Source organism: Elephantulus edwardii, unplaced genomic scaffold, assembly GCF_000299155.1.
Source record: "Elephantulus edwardii isolate Elephantulus edwardi_28Jun2011 unplaced genomic scaffold, EleEdw1.0 scaffold00074, whole genome shotgun sequence".
NCBI classification, from domain to species: Eukaryota; Metazoa; Chordata; class Mammalia; order Macroscelidea; family Macroscelididae; genus Elephantulus; species Elephantulus edwardii.
The window spans coordinates 169,956-188,445 of record NW_006399824.1 but is presented as its reverse complement, the minus strand read 5'-3'; the positions used below and the strand labels follow the sequence as shown (position 1 = coordinate 188,445).

The 18,490-nt window shown below is 44.2% G+C and overlaps 1 protein-coding gene and 1 pseudogene across 1 annotated transcript in view; one reads left to right on the top strand and one right to left on the bottom strand.

Annotated features, from left to right (window-relative positions):
- DNAJB12 (DnaJ (Hsp40) homolog, subfamily B, member 12) overlaps positions 1–13,453 on the bottom strand; it is a 24,737-nt gene extending 11,284 nt beyond the window's left edge. The window contains exon 1 of the mRNA XM_006889036.1: positions 13,249–13,453. Within this exon, the coding sequence (XP_006889098.1) occupies positions 13,249–13,381 (133 nt within the window). The 5' untranslated portion in view covers positions 13,382–13,453. The remainder of the gene's footprint in view (positions 1–13,248) is intronic.
- A 522-nt stretch (positions 13,454–13,975) lies between these two features.
- The window catches only part of LOC102856471, a 9,978-nt pseudogene continuing 5,463 nt past the window's right edge, over positions 13,976–18,490 (top strand).

Genomic DNA, 18,490 nt, shown 5'->3' with positions numbered 1-18,490 from the left:
AATCTCCTTTGTCAGTGTGTCCTTTGCCATTCCCTATCACTCCTCCCTGAGAGAGACTTCACCCTGATTCATAAGGAAAAGGGGATGGCGTATTCTCTTATCTACTTTCTGCTGAAAAGGGACGCTGTAGGTTTCAGGTTGAAGATCTTCTCTCACTACTCTAAAGGGCCCAAAAAGGTTACTTTTGCAGTTACTAAAATGAAAAGTTAAACAGCTTTTGTCCTGAGACAAAGGCACACGCCCCAAGCCATATGCACATGAATTAAGTTAAATCTGGGGGAGGCTTATAGACCATCCTTGGACTTTTGATTGAAGAGATGAACATTTGGAAGAAAGAGAAAAAGACTTTGACCATTTAAAACTGCAACAAGCACTTTGTGCACAACTCAAAGGGATTAATTCTTCTGTCATCCTTAGTGTTTTGTCCAGCTTTCTGATGCATAGCAAGTAATTGCTTATGTATGCAGATGCTAAAAGTTCTAACTGGAATAGAAGATCCTTCAGAGAAAGGAACATGCTTATTTCCTCAGAGTTCTTTTTCAATACCTAGACCAGGAAGCTGTTGTGAGAACAGAGCAAGGGAACACTGCAACACTTCATGGTTTAAAATTGAGAAGGGAGTGAGTCAGGGTTGTATTCTTTCTCCATACATATTTAATCTCTATGTTGAGCAAATTATCTGAGAAGCTGGACTCTATGAAGAAGAGTGTGGCATCAGGATTGAAGAGAGACTCATCAATAATCTGTGTTATGGAGATGACACACCTTGCTTGCTCAAAGTAAGGAAGACTTGAAGCACTTGTTGGAGAAGATCAAGGAATGTAGCCTTCAGTATGGATTGCATCTCAATGTCAAGAAAGCAAAGATTCTTACTCCTGGACCAATAGACAACATCATGATGGACAGAGAGGAGACTGAATTTGTCAACAGCTTCATCTTGCTTGAATCCACAATTAACACCATTGGTACCAGCAGTCAGGAAAAAAATGAGACATACTGCACTGGCAAAGTCTGCAGTTAAGGAACTCTCCAAATTACTGAGGAGTAATGATGTCAGTTTGAAGACTAAGCTGCGTCTGACTCAGGTCATAGTCTTTTTAATAACCTGCTATGCATCTGAGAACTGGAAAGTGATGACAGAAAAAGAACTGGTGCCTTTGAGCTGAGGTGTTAGAGAAGAGGCAAGAAAACAAACAGATATGTCTTGGAGAGAGTGCAGAGGGAGTAGATGAGACTTGGCCTCACATAGTTTGGGCATGTTGCTAGGAGTGGCTATTCCTTGGAGAGGGGAATGTTTCTAGGAAGGGTGGAGGGTCTGCGAGGGAGAGGAAGACCCTCAACCAGGTGGACTGACATGGTGACTGCTGCAGTGGGCTCCTGTGTGGATGGCACAGGACAGGACAGAGTTCAGATCTTTTGTTCAAAGGGTTGTTATGGGTTGTGCTCGACTTGATGACACCTAACAATAGCAAAAACAACAACGTTGATGTTATTTCGTACCTGATGGTCAACATTTCTGAGACTTTCCTCTGCTGTAAAATGAGCAGCCTGCTTTACCTAAGTACAGTACTGAGAAGAATGCACAAGAGAATGTGCAGAAGCATGGCGGTGATTTGTTATTGCTGTCACTGTATGCAAGGCCAAAGGGCCTGGTTCACAGCTGTAACAAGCACTCTGGGACTCTGCCCTTTAATTGCTGGTGCCCAAGACATCCCACACAGTCAACTGCCACCCCCACCACACTGCCCACTAGCTCTGCTGCCCAAGACCCCGCTCAGGACACAAGGCTTGTTTTGACATCTGGCTCTGAACAAAAGGTGACGAAGCAGTAAGGAGATGGGCCATCTGGCAGGTGGCTGTAGAGTCTGAGACCTCAGTGGGTGGAGGGGGGCTGGCCGAGGCAGCAGAGGGTCCTGTCTCCAGAGGGCACCTCGCAGTAAAGCAGGCAGGTTTTTAAAAAGAAGGGAAATCCATGGAAGAGACCGAAGCTGGAAGAGTCTGCAGCTGTAGCAGTGGCTAAAACACATCTACAGGCAAAGCTTCCAGGGGATGCCGCTCCTCAAACAGACTTGGTTAGATGGATGTCAGGGTTCAAACCTGGCCATGCATTTGCTAGCAAGCAACCTGGGCAAGCTACTTGGCTTCTCTTGGAGTAATTGCATCTTTCTTATGGAATGGATTATTGGGGGGGTTTAGTACTAAGGAGTCCTTGAAAAAGTACCTCTGAAAACTGCCTGAAGGATCAGCAATGAATCAGTTCAGATTCAACTACACATAGCAGCAGCAACAGCAGCAGCAGCAACAGGGCGTCTCTGAGTGGTACAAATGGTGAGCATGTCCAGATGTTGAGCTAGAGGTTAGGGTCCCCTAGAGTTGCTTTGTAAGAGAGACGTCATGATCGAATTCTAAAAATTGCCCACTAGTGATGCTCTAGAGCACAGCTGCCCTCACACACTGGGTTGCTGAAAGCTGCATTTCACCAGCGGGCAACTGGCTTTTAATACTGGCTGGGATAGTAAATAGACACGTGTAAAGAACCCTATGCCCAGGAAATGGGAAACACTCCTTAAGTGCTACCTGTGTGTGTTAAAGGAGCTGATGGGAAGTGGAGGTGCAGTGGCTGAATCTGACTTCTACTCACTTCATAAAGGGGAACTGTCTCCATCAATAATATCCATACCAACAGAGAGCTGCTTTTTATACCAATTATTTGGGTCCAACATGCATTGTACACAGTTGTGGTACCAAGAGTGGGATTTATTAGGGAAATAAATTGGAAAATGGGGGAGGCAAAGAATAGCACTCAATGTAAGTCCAGGTTTATACCAGCAGTTCTAAACCAGATTAACAGCAAAGCATAATCCCTCAATTAGTAAAAGTCCCAGTTCAGTTCAGTAGTACAAATCATCCAGCAAGGTTTGCCTAAGAGCAGTTATAAGTCAATCATCCGGCAAGCAAAACCTTTTAACTCTGGCCAGCACAAATGCAAGTCTCAGGCTACACCTTGCCCATCTCTCCATAGCAATGCCACAGTCTCTCCACCACTGTTGTCGCCAGGGTCTCACTCTACACTGTGGAAACCACTCTCTCTCTTACATTAGTTCTACAACTGTTCATGATTTGCAAGACCATGAGTGTGCAGGTAAGGTAGCTGGAGTATAGTAGAGGCTAATATAATGGCTAGAAAAACCAATTTTTTAAAATTTAATTTTATTATTTTTTTGTGTGTACCATCAAATCAGATCTGACTGGTATAGGAGGAGATTGTCCCTCCTTCTCCAGCAGAGCATCTGGTGGATTCAAACCACAACCTCGGGAATTGCAGTGCAGCTTCCTGCCAGTAGGCCATCAGAGCTCCCTAGAAAAAACAACTTTTAAACTAACACCACACTGTGTCTGCTCCTTTTGCTCTCAGGCAAGCTGTTAAGTTTGCAGATTGGCTCTGTGGTTCTGCCATGCTCAGGAGTGAGGAGAGGGAAGGGGGTAAGGGGAAAGCCTGAGAGTCCTTTCTCCAGACAGGCAGTTCTTTGTCAGATTATCCCAGGAGCTCTGGTGCTGCAGCACTATGATGTGCTGCTTGCTAACCCGTAGGTCAGTGGTTCGAATGCACTGACTGTTTCTAGAAAGAACGACTGACAGTTTCCTCCCGTAACAAGGCACAGCCTTGGAAACTCAGTGGACGTGTGCTATGAATTAGAATGGCCTCTATGGCAATAGGTTGCCCCTCCTTCCCCAGCAGAGCATCTGGTGAATTCGAACCGTGCGCCTCTGGGATTGTAGTTGCAGTTCCTTGCCACTAGGCCACCGGAGCTCCCCGGTGTTTGATTTATCTAGTTCCTTGGCAAAACCACGATCACTGGCCTCTCAGGCTAGTACTGAACAGGAAATAAGATTCAGGAGAATAAGGCAAATGGAATAAGGCATGCACCATGGATGCATACTGTCTGGCTGATGGGAATGGACAATCCTGGACCTCACCAGCACTAAACCACCTTCTACTCTGAGACCCCGGATAGAGAAATCCCACAGTCCCTGGCAACCACTCCTACACCTGGGCCTTCCTCATGGTGCCTGTCCCCAGAGATGGCCATTTCAGAAAATCTCAGGAAGCCTAAGAGGCAAGGACCCTCAACAATAATTTAGGCCAACTCTCTTCAGACATTGGGAAAACCAAAGCCTACAGAAATTCTCCTTATGCTCCCTGGAAAACCTGGTCCTTTCCAACACCACTGCTCAGCTTCAGGCAAAGCCAATGCCCCCAGGTTGCAAGGCACTGGATAGAAATGACCGGCAAGGCAGGGACTGACCACCCCCGTCCCCCCCTTGCTCCATGTCTGTACCTACCCAGCTTGAAGCTTGGTGACTGCAGAGCAGCTGTCCAGCCCTCAGTGCTTCCTGCCCCTCTTCGTGAAGCAGAATTTCAGGTCCCCTGAACATTGCATGGTTTAAAGTGAGGGAAGGTGTGCGTCAGAGTTGTACCCTTTCTCCAGACCTATTCAATCTGCAAGCTGAGCAAATAATTTGAGATGCTGGACTACTGTGAGGAAGAATGTAGCATCAGGATCGGAGGAAGACTCATCAAGAATTTGTGTTATGCAGATGACACATCATTGCTTGCTGAAAGTGAGGAGGGCTCAAAACGCTTGCTACAGATGATCAAGGACTGCAGTCTTCCGTGGGAAGAAGTCAAATTTCATACTAAATATTTATAATAAACCAAATGCCTTTTCAGGATATGAGGGAGGCAGGGATATAAGCTAGAATTTACACTGAAGCACTAAGGCAAACCTTAAATGTTTATAGGAATAGGCACTAAAGCAAATCTTAAGCTTTTACACAATTCTTGTACTGTATTTGCTAACCCCTCCCTCCTGAGTCAAGCATAAGGTTTTCAATAGAAAGAGCTTAGCTTCATTTGCATAGAATTCTCTTTGTGACTTGCTCCCTGGCAATTTTCAATAGAGACACAGGGCTTCAGTTGTTCTAGAACTCTGCTTTATCTCTTTTTACTTATGCATTCTTGGTGTTCTGTTTCATTATTAATACTTATTAATATACTTTACCCTCGGTCTGCAAGAGCCTTCAATATAAATTACATCTCAACATCAAGAAAACAAATGTCCTCACCACTGGACCAATAGATAGCATCATGACAGATGGAGAAGTGACTGAAGTTGCCAAGGATTTAATTTCACTTGGACTCAAAATCAACATCCAACAGTTAAGCATCAAAATATGTGTTGTTTTGGGAAAATTGGCTTTCAAGGATTTGACAAAGTTTTAAAGAGTAATGATATCAGTTTAAAGACCAGAACCAAACCACAGTGTTGGACAATGTAGAAGGATGACAGAAGAATGGAGGCTTTTGAGTTTCAGTGTTGGAAAAGAGGACTGAATAGACATGGACTGCAAAAAGAACAGACAAGTGTGTCTTGGAGGGAGGAAGTGCAACCAGAGTGGCCCTCAGCTATAAGCATGGTAAAACTCTGCCTCACTTACTTAGCTGTCAGGGATGTAGTGTGGGGATGTTGTGAGGAGTCAGTCCTTGGAAAAACAAATCATGCTGGAAAACTGGAGGGCCTAAGGAAGAGATGAAGACTCAACAAGATGGACTGACACAGTGACTGTAACAGTGCGCTAGGGTGTATCAGAGATGCCAGGGTGGAGTGGGATAAGGAAAGGGTCAGCTCTGTGGTTCATGGGGTCACCGTGAGTTGTAGTGGACTGAATGGCACGTCACACACAGCCTTCACTGAGAAGACCAACCTGTGAGCCCCTGGATCCTTCCCGGCTGCCCTGATTGTCCCCCTACCCTTAGTCTCTCTTTGCCTCCACTTTCCATCACCAATCTTCCATCCTTTCCCTAATTTCTTCATATCTCTTCACTGGCTGCCTCTTCAAATGCTCATTCTTCTTAGCACTCCTGATGACTTTTTGTTTAAGCCACTGTTGTCCCCATTCCCACCAAACATGTCAGAAAGGCCCTCGAAGCTTCCAGACTGTGTCAGTCTGTCATACTGTGGTGGCCCAAGAATTGCTTTGATGCTGGAGGATGTGTCACCAAACACCAGTGGGGTCACCCAAGTAGATGGGCTTCAGTGGAACTTCCAGATTAAACCAACTAGGAAGAAAGATCTGGTGAACCACTTCCAACAATTAGCCCGTGAAAATCTATAGATCACAAGTGAGTAATGTCTTAAAAAGATCCTTGGTGGTGCAGTGGTGAATAACTAAGCTGTGAAAGAAAAGGTCACCAGTTCCAACCCACTTACTGCTTAGCTGCTATGTGGGAGAAAGATATGGCAACCGACAGGGCAGTTATACTCCGTCCTGAAGGGCAGCCATGAGTCTTAATCAACTTGACAGCAACTTAAAACCCCAGTGCTGGAAGATGGACCCCCTAGTTTGGAACATACTATACAACAGCAAAAACAATGGGCTCAAGCTTTCCAGTGACCAGGAAAATGGCTCCAGATTGGCAATGCTTCTTTGTTACTCAGAGGTGATCATGCATCAGAGCCAGTTAGTTCAACAATGACATTATTAACCCCACACACACACACACACACACACACACACACACACACACATACACACATGCACGCGCGCGCGATGAAGTGCAGCAATAACCCCCAAGCCCACCAACCAGTCAAAAAAGGGCCAGTCTTGCCTTGGCCCTTTGCCCCCATGGCTCTGTAACCTTTGACACGGGAGCATGACTCCCTGTCACGCCTACTGAGACCACAGGTGTGGTCCTCTCCTGGGATGGCTTCTTCCTTTCATTGCTCCATCTCTCTTTCCTGTCTCCTCTGCTTTGCCCATGGGGCTCCTGGCAGGTGTGGCTTCCAGTTCTGCCCTCAGTAATCTTCTCCCCATTTCCCACAGTGCCCTCTGCCGCCCACAACTCCTACTAGCTGTCCATAGGTCATGTTGGCTGACTTTCACCTGGAAGCCAGATGGTTCTTCTGCATCCAATGACAGCCCCTCTGGACCAAGCCCTGCAATCTTTCACCCTGCCCATCTGCCCCACCTACTCTTCCAACTCTAGTTCTTTATCCTTAGCTTCTTTCTAGTTATACAAATTTGAATTCGGACTCTTCTTTCTCCTAAGATCTCCCTTTCACATGAATGCCTTAGCATCTCCTCTCCAATCATCTTATCCACGTTACCTATGAGCAGGCCCTCAGAGCTTCTAACCCACTCAAAGCAAGCTGCCCAATGGCTTTCCTGGCTTGAATCTCTTTTTCTTCTCACTACCTTCATGCTGGTCTCTTCTGAAAATTGTTATGTGCCATCAATTCACCTGCAACTCATAGAGACCCTATGTACAACAGCCTATCCTGTGCCAATCTCATCTCCGATACACTTACCCCCATTACTCCAGTCACTGAATCAATCCTTCTCATCGAGGGCCTTAATCCTTAAAAGTAAATGGTTCTCCCCCATTAACTACAGAATAAAATAAAAATATCCTAGCCTGATGGCAAATGGTGTCCCTGTGGATGGCGTCCCTGTGGATGGCATACCTGTGGAGGGAAGCTAGTTTTGAAATAGGGTTTTCTGTGTTGTGTAAACAAATGTCACCCGTGTAGGGTGTGTAGTAACCTCTGACATACGGCAAAACCTATGGGAGCCCAGGGCGCTCTGGTGGCGTGCTCTGCAGAGCCTCAGCAGTTGTGTTGATTGATGATCCATGGCAGCGCATCCCTGGTGGCTCAATTTCACCTGAATCATGAGAGAAAGACGGGCAATCTCCTTCCCTGTGATTTACAGCTTTGGAAACCTGCTGGTGGGTCAGCGATGAGTTGCTTCTACCTTAGCGGCAAAGAGAGAGAGATGAGGTTTTCCTTCTCTGAGAGGTCTCCACCTTACAGAAATTCTGGCTTCCTCATATGTATATATATATACACAGACATAGATTAAGCACAGACACAAGCAAGCACAAGATAAGTGATGATCATCAAATTGAGCTGCTGTCCAAACAGAATAAGGGAATACTGCAGTTTAAAATCAACAGAGACTTATGTAAGGATTGTATCCTTTCTCCATACCTATTTAATCTATACACTTGAATAAATTACTCGAGAAGCTGGACTTTATGAAGAAGAATGTGGCATCAGGATTAGAGGAAAACTCATCAACAACCTACATTATGCAGATGACACAATCTAGCGTGCTGCAAATGAGGAGGATTGCAACACTTGCTACAGAAAATCAAAGACTACAACCTTCAAAATAGATTACATCTCAAGATGAAGAAAACCATAAGCAATACCATGATAGCTGGATAAAAGACTGAATTTGTCAAGGACTTTATTTTAATCAGATCCACAATCTATACCCTTGGTAGCAGCAGTCAAGAAATCAAAAAATTTGCTGCATTTGAGAAATTTGCTTTCAAGGACTACTCCAAAGACCTAAAGAGCAAGGATGTAACTTTAAAGACTAAGGTGCACCTGATCCATGAAATTGAAAACTGTTTTTTTTTTTTTTCAATTCCTTCCTATGCACCCTTGAATTGTGGTATTGCTGAAGAGTAGTTAATACACCATAAATTGTCAAAAGAAACCAATCTGTATCAGTGGCAATATAAGCAGCGTGCTCTCGTCTCACTTACTTTGGCATGATTTCAGGAGGAACAGTCATTAAAGATATGACACTGGGAAAGGTAGAGGGTTGGTGAAAGAGAAGACCTTCAATGAAATGGAATAACCCAGAACTGTCACACAGGCTTGGGCATGCCAAACTGTGAGGATGGTGCAGGATGAGCAAGGTTCAGATCTATTGTTTATAGAGCTGCTATGAATCACACTCAACACACCAGAATCTATCAATGAGAAGAAACCAAGGAACAGACACTCAAGAGACAAGGGCCTTACCACAGAGAAGGCAAACAGAGACAGAGATGGCAAGTGTAAGAGTATGAGTCAGGCCCCTAGAACCAGTGCCCTCAATTTCAACTTCTAGCTTTCTAAATGTGAAACAAATTTGTTAATATTAAAGAAAATCTTGTTGCCTGGTAAGGTTTTAATCTGGCTTTATTCTAGTTTTTGGCCTCTACTCTCTTCTACAAACTACTGCCTCCATTGCTTCCAAAACTTGCTATACCTTAACTCCCTGCCTCTGTGCCTCTTTCCAGGATGCCCTTTCCCAAGTCTCCTACTTTCTTCCAAAGCCCAGAGATGAAATGTAACCTCTTGTCCTACTCCCAGAAGCCTTCCATCACTGGGATAGGCTATTATTCTTTTTTTTGTAAATTAAAAAAAAAAATTTATTATTTTTATGTGCGTGTACCGTCAAATTAGATTTGACTGGTACAGGAGGAGATTGTCCCTCCTTTCCCGGCAGAGCATCTGGTGGATTCAAACCGTGCACCTCTGGGATTGTAGTTGCAGCTCCTTGTCACTAGGCCACCAGAGCGCCCCAGGAGAGTCTATTATTCTTATGCTCCTTTTGTGGCACTCATCACATGGCTTATAATTTATGTTCAAACTTATCCTTCATGAGAGCATAACTATCTTGAGGAAAGGGATCACATCTTATCTCTTTCCTACTGTCTCAACTAGCAGATTTTGCAAACAAAACCAACCCTTAAAAAAAAGAAAGTCTAGGCATTGGATTAATCTCAAATTCACAGCATCCAGTATTGACAACCACTACTATATTTTCGATTACATCTGTGGGAAAAACCGCTGGAGAAGCTCAGTATCAGCTGTGAAAACTAGGCCAGGAGCTGATTGTGGAACAGACCACCAACTACTCATATGTAAGTTCAAGCTGAAGCTGAGGAAAATTAAACCGAATACACAGGAGCCAAAATATGACTTTAATTTCATCCCACCTGAATTTTAGAATCATCTCAGGAAAAGGTTTGAGGCCTTGAACACTAATGAGCGAAGACCAGATGATTTGTGGGAGGATGTTAAATGTATCGTCCAGGAAGAGTGCAAACAGTCATTACAAAGACAGAAGAGGAAGAAAAGACCAAAATGGATGTCAGAAGAAACTCTGAAGATTGCACTGGAATATAGAGAAGCCAAAGCACAAGGAAGGATTCAAGACACTAAAGAGCTGAACAGAAGATTCCAAAAGGCAGCATGGAATGACAAAGCAAAATATTACAATGAAATGTGCAAGGAGCTAGAGTCGGAAAGTCAAAAGGGCCAAAGTCGTTCAGCATTTCTTAAGCTCAAGGAACTGAAGAACAAATTCAAACCTACAGTTGCTACAATCAAGGATGCTTTGGGCAGAATGTTAAATGATCCAGGAGGTATCAAAAGAAGATGGAAGGAATATACTGAGTCATTGCATAGAAAGGAATTGTCAGATACAGAAGAATGTAATCAAACAACATATGAGCAGGAGCCTATGGTGATGAAGGCAGAAGTTCAAGCTGCTTTGAAGGAAATAGCAAAAAATAAGGCCCCAGGAATAGATGGTATACCAATTGACGTATTTCAGCTAACAGATGCTGCCTTGGATGTGCTCACCAAGTTGTGCCAAGAAATCTGGAGAACAACCACTTGGCCAACGGACTGGAAGAGATCTATATTTGTTCCCATCCCAAAGAAGGGTGACCCAACAGAGTGTGGAAACTATAGAACAATAGCATTGATTTCACATGCAAGCAAGATTCTACTGAAGATTATCCAAAAACGACTGGAACAGGACATCAGCAGAGAACTGCCAGAAGTCCAGGCTGGGTTTAGAAGGGGTCATGGTACTAGGGATATTGTTGCTGATGTTAGATGTATCTTAGCTGAAAGCAGAGAATACCAGAAGAATGTCTATCTGTGTTTCATCTGGGCTCTATGAGGAGACTCGTGGTGTTAGGATTGGAAGATCTATCAACAATCTGCGTTATGCAGATGACACAACCTTGCTCTCTGAAACTGAGGAGTACAGTGACTGGGGTAATAATGGGTGTGTCAGAGGCAATGCGATTGGCACAGGACAGAGCAGGGTTTAGGGCTGTTGTACATAGTCGCAAACAACTCAACAGCACATAACAACAACAACAACTATATTTTCACCAAGATTTCCCAGTCCCAGCCTAAATTCAGGTCCTTATCAGTAAAGATCAAGGCTGCAGATAAAAGGTGAAGACTGCAGATAGGGATGAGTAATTAACCTTTTCCAAAACCACACAAATATGACAACTATGCAACAATGGACTCCTCTCCCCCATCTGACTGGTCCAGGAGGTCTGCTGATGTGAAGGTCCCACAAGGCTAAGAAAGCCAAGTGGTTCCATCTCCTTGGCTGCCTGTTCTAAGCCTTGTTGCGCATCAGCCAACCAGGCAGAGCTCAGTTGAGGGCCTGCCCTCTCAAGTTCCTCTCTTCTATTTGTTGTTATTGCTGTCATGTGCTGTGACCTACTTCCGGGGACTTTTGGCAGGTTGACATTAACACATCTCCAAAAGAGGCAAAGAGGCCAAAGATTAACCTGCAGAGGATAGAAGGAGGAAAGTTCAGGCCATGCAGGCCACCTCTTCTACAGGCCACCTCTTTTACAGCCGACAATGGCCCCTTCCTTGCCATCAGTTTCTTAAGGTGCACCGAGAAAGTTAGGAGACTAACTAGCAGCTACTCTCCAATTCCGTCCTTTCATTAAAGAGACTTTACTGGGTCACAGAACTTGATTTTGAACATTTCCCTTCCAGCTGAGAAGTTTCTTCATCTACAGAACAAGGACATGATCTTTGCTCAACCACTCTGTGGGGGCGGTTCAAATGAGAAGATGCACATGAAGGAAATTTCTAAACAGAAAAGCCTTGTGAGCATTACGGCTATTTATATTATCTGCACTAACCCTTTAATCTCCAGATGAGGAAATCTAAACTCAGGAAGGTCACTTGGTAGCAGTCAAGATGAGAACCACGGTCTTTTGACCTGACTATGTGGGAGAAAGACTGGCAATCTTCTCCCGTGCAATTAACTGCCTCTGAATTTGTGTGTCATCCTTATGCAAAGGCCTTGCTGTATTGTTCAAATTTTAGTATATGTGCTGCTGAAGTCTACAAAGATTTCAGTTACCACTGAGTTGGTACTGACTCATAGCTGTCCCTCCCTTGGATTTCCAATAGGATAAATCGCACATGAGGAGACAGCCCCATCTCTGAACTGCCAGAGAGACACACAGTCTTTAGGTCAGCAGCACAACCCCTTACAGAAGGCTACGCCACCAGCGCTAGGTTGCAGACTTAGGTAGGGTGGCATGAGGTGAAACGACAAGAGCCAATTTCACTGTTCTCTCATAGGACTGGCCTCTGATGGACTTCTGGGAACATGAGTGGGGCGGGAGTAGCTGACACATCTCCAAACAGGGCTATTGGATTCTGTATCACAAGCAAGAGGTTCAAGGGAGGAGAGAGGGGCTGGTCTCAGGATGGACCGTCCAAGGCATAGTGGAGGGTAGGGGGAAGGCAGGCTCTAGTTTGGGCAGTCAATCCCCGGCCTTTGCCTGGAGAGGCTCTGTGTGTGAAGATGCAATAAAAGCGACTTTTTAGGAGGTTTTAATGGTCAGAAGCCTCCCTTCTCTCCCTTAGTCAGTTCCCGGATTCTGAACAAAGTCCCTTCCTAAGTTTAACTTTAAGTTAAATTGTACATGAATCAGAACAATCGAGTATGCTTGTATCTAATGTCTGTTAAATGTTTTAGTAATCAGTGAAACTGTCTATCCATAAAAACATGACAAAAATAATTTCAGATAGACGAAAACATCTTTAACATGTTTTTATGTGCAAAGTAGCACCTGCTTGTTATGACCAACCATTGCATGGACCTCGAATTTGTAACATAACACACTTAACAGGTACAGAACTAGTCTGAGGAACGTTCGTAACTCAGAGACTGACTGTATAATATTTCCCAGGCCAACACCTGGCCCTGCTCCACCAGATGGCCCTTTGGGAAATGTAGTTGGATTTTCGCATCCTGGGAAGTTCTTTTGGTGTTCATTGCCAGAGCGTGGCATACTTGAGGGCTTCAACTCCCAGAGGGATTTGCAAACACCCCGAACACTAGAGTCCTGAACTCACGGCTCAGCCGGTCATCAGGTGTCCAGCATCCCAGAAAAACGTGGGCGAGAAAGACTACAACTCCCAGCAGCCCCCACGCACACCAGGGCGCAGGCGTAGCCGCGCCTCACTCCCCTCCCCCTCCTTCAACTGCTGCCGTCGGTCCGTTCTCGTATTCCCCCCATCAGTTCTAATGTCTCTGTCTGCCGCTCGTGCACCTTACACTTACCGCGAACCCGCGGCGTCGGGTACAGCCGCTGTGCTTTCTCTAGGAAGCGGAGCGCCCGGTCGGGCTGGTTACTCTGGATGGCCTTGAGGGCGATGCTGATACAGCGCTCGGCTTCATCCTTGTTGGATTCCATGGCGGAACCAGAGCGCGGAACCGGGGAGGGGGAGGCCGGGCGAGCGAAGGGCTGCGCCAGCCGCCGGCGCGTCGCGGGGCAGGCCGGCGCAGGTTGATGACACAACCTTCCGCTCCTCCTTTGCGAGGTTTGAGCGAGGGCGGAAGTGCTACCGTGTGTCTCTTAAGAGAGTGACGTCTAGGTTTTTATTAAAGGTGTACGCCCACATTCCTGGAGCCCAACCGAGGTCTCAGAGATAACACTTGCCCGTTGTTCATGGAAACTGGGCTTGAGACAGAGTTTGTTCAGTAGATGACCACTGCACTCCCACTATTTGCTAGGCGGAGTTATGTGCTAGGACTAGAGCGATATTTTTTTAAGTTGATAGTGATAAGGTGTGTATGTGTACGAAAGAGTTATCAGATGATACCTGCGATGAAGAAAAAAAGTAAAAAGATAGGGAGATTCCGTTTTACATAGTTTAATAAGAGGAATTCTTATTAATAAGAGGAATTCTCCCTTAAGTTTTCATTTGAATAATCAGAATGAATGGAGAGAGTGCAGATTATGCACACGTGAATATGTGGAGAAGGGGTAGTCCTGGCAGAAGAAACAATGTGCGTGGCTTTGAATGGGAATTTTCTCGGTAAGTTATTACAGGATCAGCAAAGAAGAGTACATTATAGAAGCATAAAACGAAACCTACTTCTTACAAGTTAATTCTAACTGGTGGTGACTCTGGAATAGAACAGCCCCTAAAGGTTTCCAACTATGAATCTTTTACTGAACCAGACCTTATCTTTCTCTTTTAGAGAGGCTGGTGAATTCAAACTTCCCGCCTGTATGTTGCAGCCCAAATGTGTAAAGCTAGTTGTTGTTTGCTCCCTCATCTGTATTACAACTGCATCACCAGGACTCTCCACAGGTAGAATTTCATGATAGAATAGTGTGGAGTTCATTATTAGAAATGAGTTTTCTAGCCACTGAACTTTTTTTTTTCTATAATTATATTTTATTAATTTTCATAAACATTTACAGAGATTTTGGGCTTCCACTCATTCATTGTTGCACTATTCTCTCTACCCTCCTCCCAGTTTGTTCTTGTCCAAATGCCACAGTGCTTGTCAAAGCCAGTTCTGATTAATCTCCTTTGTCAGTGTATCCTTTGCCATTCCCTATCACTCCTCCCTGAGAGAGACTTCACCCTGAGTCATAAGGAAAAGGGGACGGCGTATTCTCTTAGCTACTTCCTGCTGAAAAGGGACGCTGTGGGTTTCAGGGTGAAGATCTTTTCTCACTACTCTAAAGGGCCCCTTTGGCAGTAGAAAACACATAGACTATTATGGAGATTGATTTTGGAATTCAGATGCACTCTTATTGATTGTGCTTGGCTGTACATGTACATATCCTTCAAGATGTATCATGGGGTTGTTGCAACCTAGAAGACACAAATTTGACTAACAAGTTATAAGTACATGAGTCCAAAAATTATGGAAAAGTAAAAGAAAAGATTCTTTCATTGTTTTACAAACACTCCCCCAGGTCCCCTCCACCATGCAGCCCTCGCTCTAGTCTCCTGTGATGACAGAAATACCCAGTTACATCTCTCTTTTAGACGGTTCTCTCCCTCCTCTGTTTCAGTGCAGTATACATTATTGAAACCATCTTACTCAGTCTCTCCCCAACCCCAAGGACAGTCCCATTCTACAACAGTAGCCACTGAACTTGACTTTGCCATGGAGATGAGTGGGAATTTGCAAATAGGGCATTGTAGCCTATCCACAAGGGCATTGGCTAATCTCGCCATTAAATTGAGTGATCCAGCTGCAGAAGGAGACCTTCCCCACCAGCGAAGAAGCAACAGCTAAAGAACGTCCTTCAGGCCCAGGAATTCTTGCTCCAGCCACACCTATGGAAGCAGCAGCTATGGTTGAACCAGAGACCCAACAAGCAATGGAGTTATTTTAGGACTACTACTCCCCACAATGAAAACCAGAGTTAAGCTAAGAATCTTTGTACAAGTTTGTTAGACCACTGGGAGGTGGGGAGGAAAGCCAATATTCAAATGTTAGCAGGATGAAGGCTAAGGTGCCTGTGAGAACATGTCCGATGGATTATAACCTTTTAACTTCCCGGATATGGTTCTATGTGGACTGTGAACTATCACATTGGATTTTGGACCCAGTAAAGCGGTAAGATTGCTGTTGAGATGAGTAGAAAGAGGTAGAGGAGCATGGGAGGCATGTCTGACCTCATGGGAATTTGTTTTATATTGACACTGTTGATGGGAACAGTTTTCCTTTGTGAAGTTGATAAAGGTCAGATATGGCTGTCCCCATGTGACTGTTGCTCTTTTTTACAAGTGGAATACAGTTCTATCAGGACAAGTAAGGGTGCATTTCTGAGCATGAGAAATAAGTTGGTTGTGGTGAGGGAGGTGAGTCCCAGAAGTATTATCTTTAGTAGGATATAGTATAGGATATATATAGAATTAACTGGACGATAAATTTTTACAATACAGAAAGCCTAGGTGTTGTTAGATTGCACAACTCAACTATAGCTAATAAAGACCCTCTGAACAACAGATCTGAACCTGCCTTACTGTGTGCCATCCTCATCATCATATACTCAAGTTCATTTAGTTACAGTCACTGTGTCAATCTGTCTTGTTGAGGCTCTTCCTTTCTCTGACCGTCCATCTTTCCCAGTATGGTGTCTTTTTCCAAGGACTGGTTTCTCCTGACAAACATGCTCAAAGTATGAGAGATGAATTTTCACCATTCTTGCTTCTAAGAAGCACCTTGGAAAGGGGAGACAATTACAAGCATCAAAAAGGAGGTGATATTTGGGGGACAGATAGAGGAGGTGGCCTTAGATAACCATGGGGACCACCCACTGGCTTTTAGGAAGGCAAGCAGGCAGTGTGCAGTTCCATGGCAGGACACCAGGTAGATCTTGAAAGGGAAGCACGAGTTCGCTCACTTGAGGTTGTTTTTATTTTCTCAGTGCAAAAGGAGGAAGGCTCCACCTGATGCCCACCCAGCCCTCTCCTCTTGGCTATGCATTGCTCACCCCAAGGAGAGCTTTCCCATCCAGTCTTCTTCTTTACCCCCACTATTCTCTTCCTACAGCAAATCCTTACCACCCTAAGGTGAAGTTCAGGGTATCATAGTGATGAAATCAGCTTCTCATTAATAAGACAGCAATGTATAATAGTAGGAAAAATTAAAATGGCCACAAGTTGATAGGGTCTCTTTCAAGTAGCCACTTTGAGATTCACTTATCTATGGCTGTGATCACCAGAGATTCCTCCTGAAATGGATATAAATGATAAAATAGTTTTTCTTTTTTTTAATTATTAAATTTTATTAATTTTAATGAACATTTACAGAGATTTTGGGTTTTCATTCATTCATTGTTGCATAAAATAGTTTTTCAATGATGAGTTGGCTGTCAATAACTTGACTCAGTTGGAAGGCTCTAGAGCAGTTAGGACCTGAAGATGAGGGTTGAGATAGGGGAGCTCTGGTGGCCTAGTGGTAAGAAGCTGCACTGCAATCCAAAATCACACGGTTCAAATCCACCAGCTGGAGAAGGATGGACAATCTCTTCCCATTAATTTGATTAACTGCCTCCGAGAATCCACTGGATGGTCAGTTATGGGCCAGTTCTGATTCAACGATACACAACAATAACAGCAATTGAGGTTCTTAGTCTGTATTTCATTTTAAACTGGAATTAGTTTCTCCTTGATAGTCCTTCAGGTTAGATGTCATGATCTTGATTTGAGAGAAGAACTAAACATTCTTATTCTTTCTAGTTGGTATTGGGGTATCTGTGTGCCTTAGTTCTCTAGTGCTGCTATAACAGAGATCCACAAGTGTATCTTTAATAAACAGAGGTGTTAATAAACAAATTTATTCTCTTACAGTTTAGTAAATAATTGTGAAAACCATGGACTGGATCAGGCACACCTTAATCTCTAGACTGACATTGTTGCTTCTCAATACTCAGGAAAGTTCCCTAACAGCAGATTTAGCTAATGCAATTTGTCTTTTGATTTTCTGACTGCTGGTGCTAAAAGTGTTGATTGAGAAGCTGAGCAAGCTGTAACTGTTACCAAACGCAATCTCTTCTATATCCATCATGGTGCTGCCAATTGGCCCAGTGGTACTGGAGAAGAGTCTTGCATGTAAACATGGACTCCTTGGAGAACATATCATGGAGGGTGAAACCAAGTTTCTCCTTGGAAGCTAGGATTTTGAAGCTCTGTCTCATGTACTTTGGGCACATGGCCCGGAGGGACCAATCCTTGGAGAAGAACATCATGCTCAGAAGGGTGGAGAGACAGAGTAGGAGAGGAAGACCCTGGATGAGATGTTTTGATACATATAGTAACTAGGGCAGTGTGACTGGTGAGTGAGACTGGTTCAGGACAGGGCAGGCTTCAGAGCTATTGTGCATAAAGTTCATGATGGCACATAACAACAACAATAACAGGTTAATAAGATAGAAGTTTAAATTCTTGGTACTAACTCTAGTTGGAGACTCTCTGTGTTGATTCTGAGGAAAAGTCCTTTTATCTCCAGCAAAAATATGTAGGCTGGGTGTTCCTGGTAGATCTCCTTGCCTTGGCCTAACTCCAAGGCAAAGAGATAAAAGGGTTACACATTGTACTCAATTTTCCTACATCTGTGATGTAATTAAAATGGGTGGAGCTGCATTCCACCCTTTACAATCAAATAGTTTGTCAGATTCTGTGTTGCAGACCAAGGGTCCCAAAGAATGGAATAATTTTATAATTATTAATAAAGAGACAAACAGCCAGGAATGTGATAGAGCAGAGAACATAAAACAGGGGGCCAGCAGTTCTTGACTGAAGACCCCAAGCCAAGCTTCTCTGTATCTTTATTGAAAATTATCAGGAAGTGAATCACAAAGAGAATTCAATGCAAGTGAAGCCAAGCTCTTTTTATTGAAAACCTTCTGCTTGACTCAGGAGGGAGGGGTTCACAAATGCAAGAATTGGACGATTTATCAACAATCTGCATTATGCAGATGACACAACCCTGCTTGCTGAAACTGAAGAGGACCTGAAGCACCTGCTGCAGAGTGTCAAGGACTGCAGCC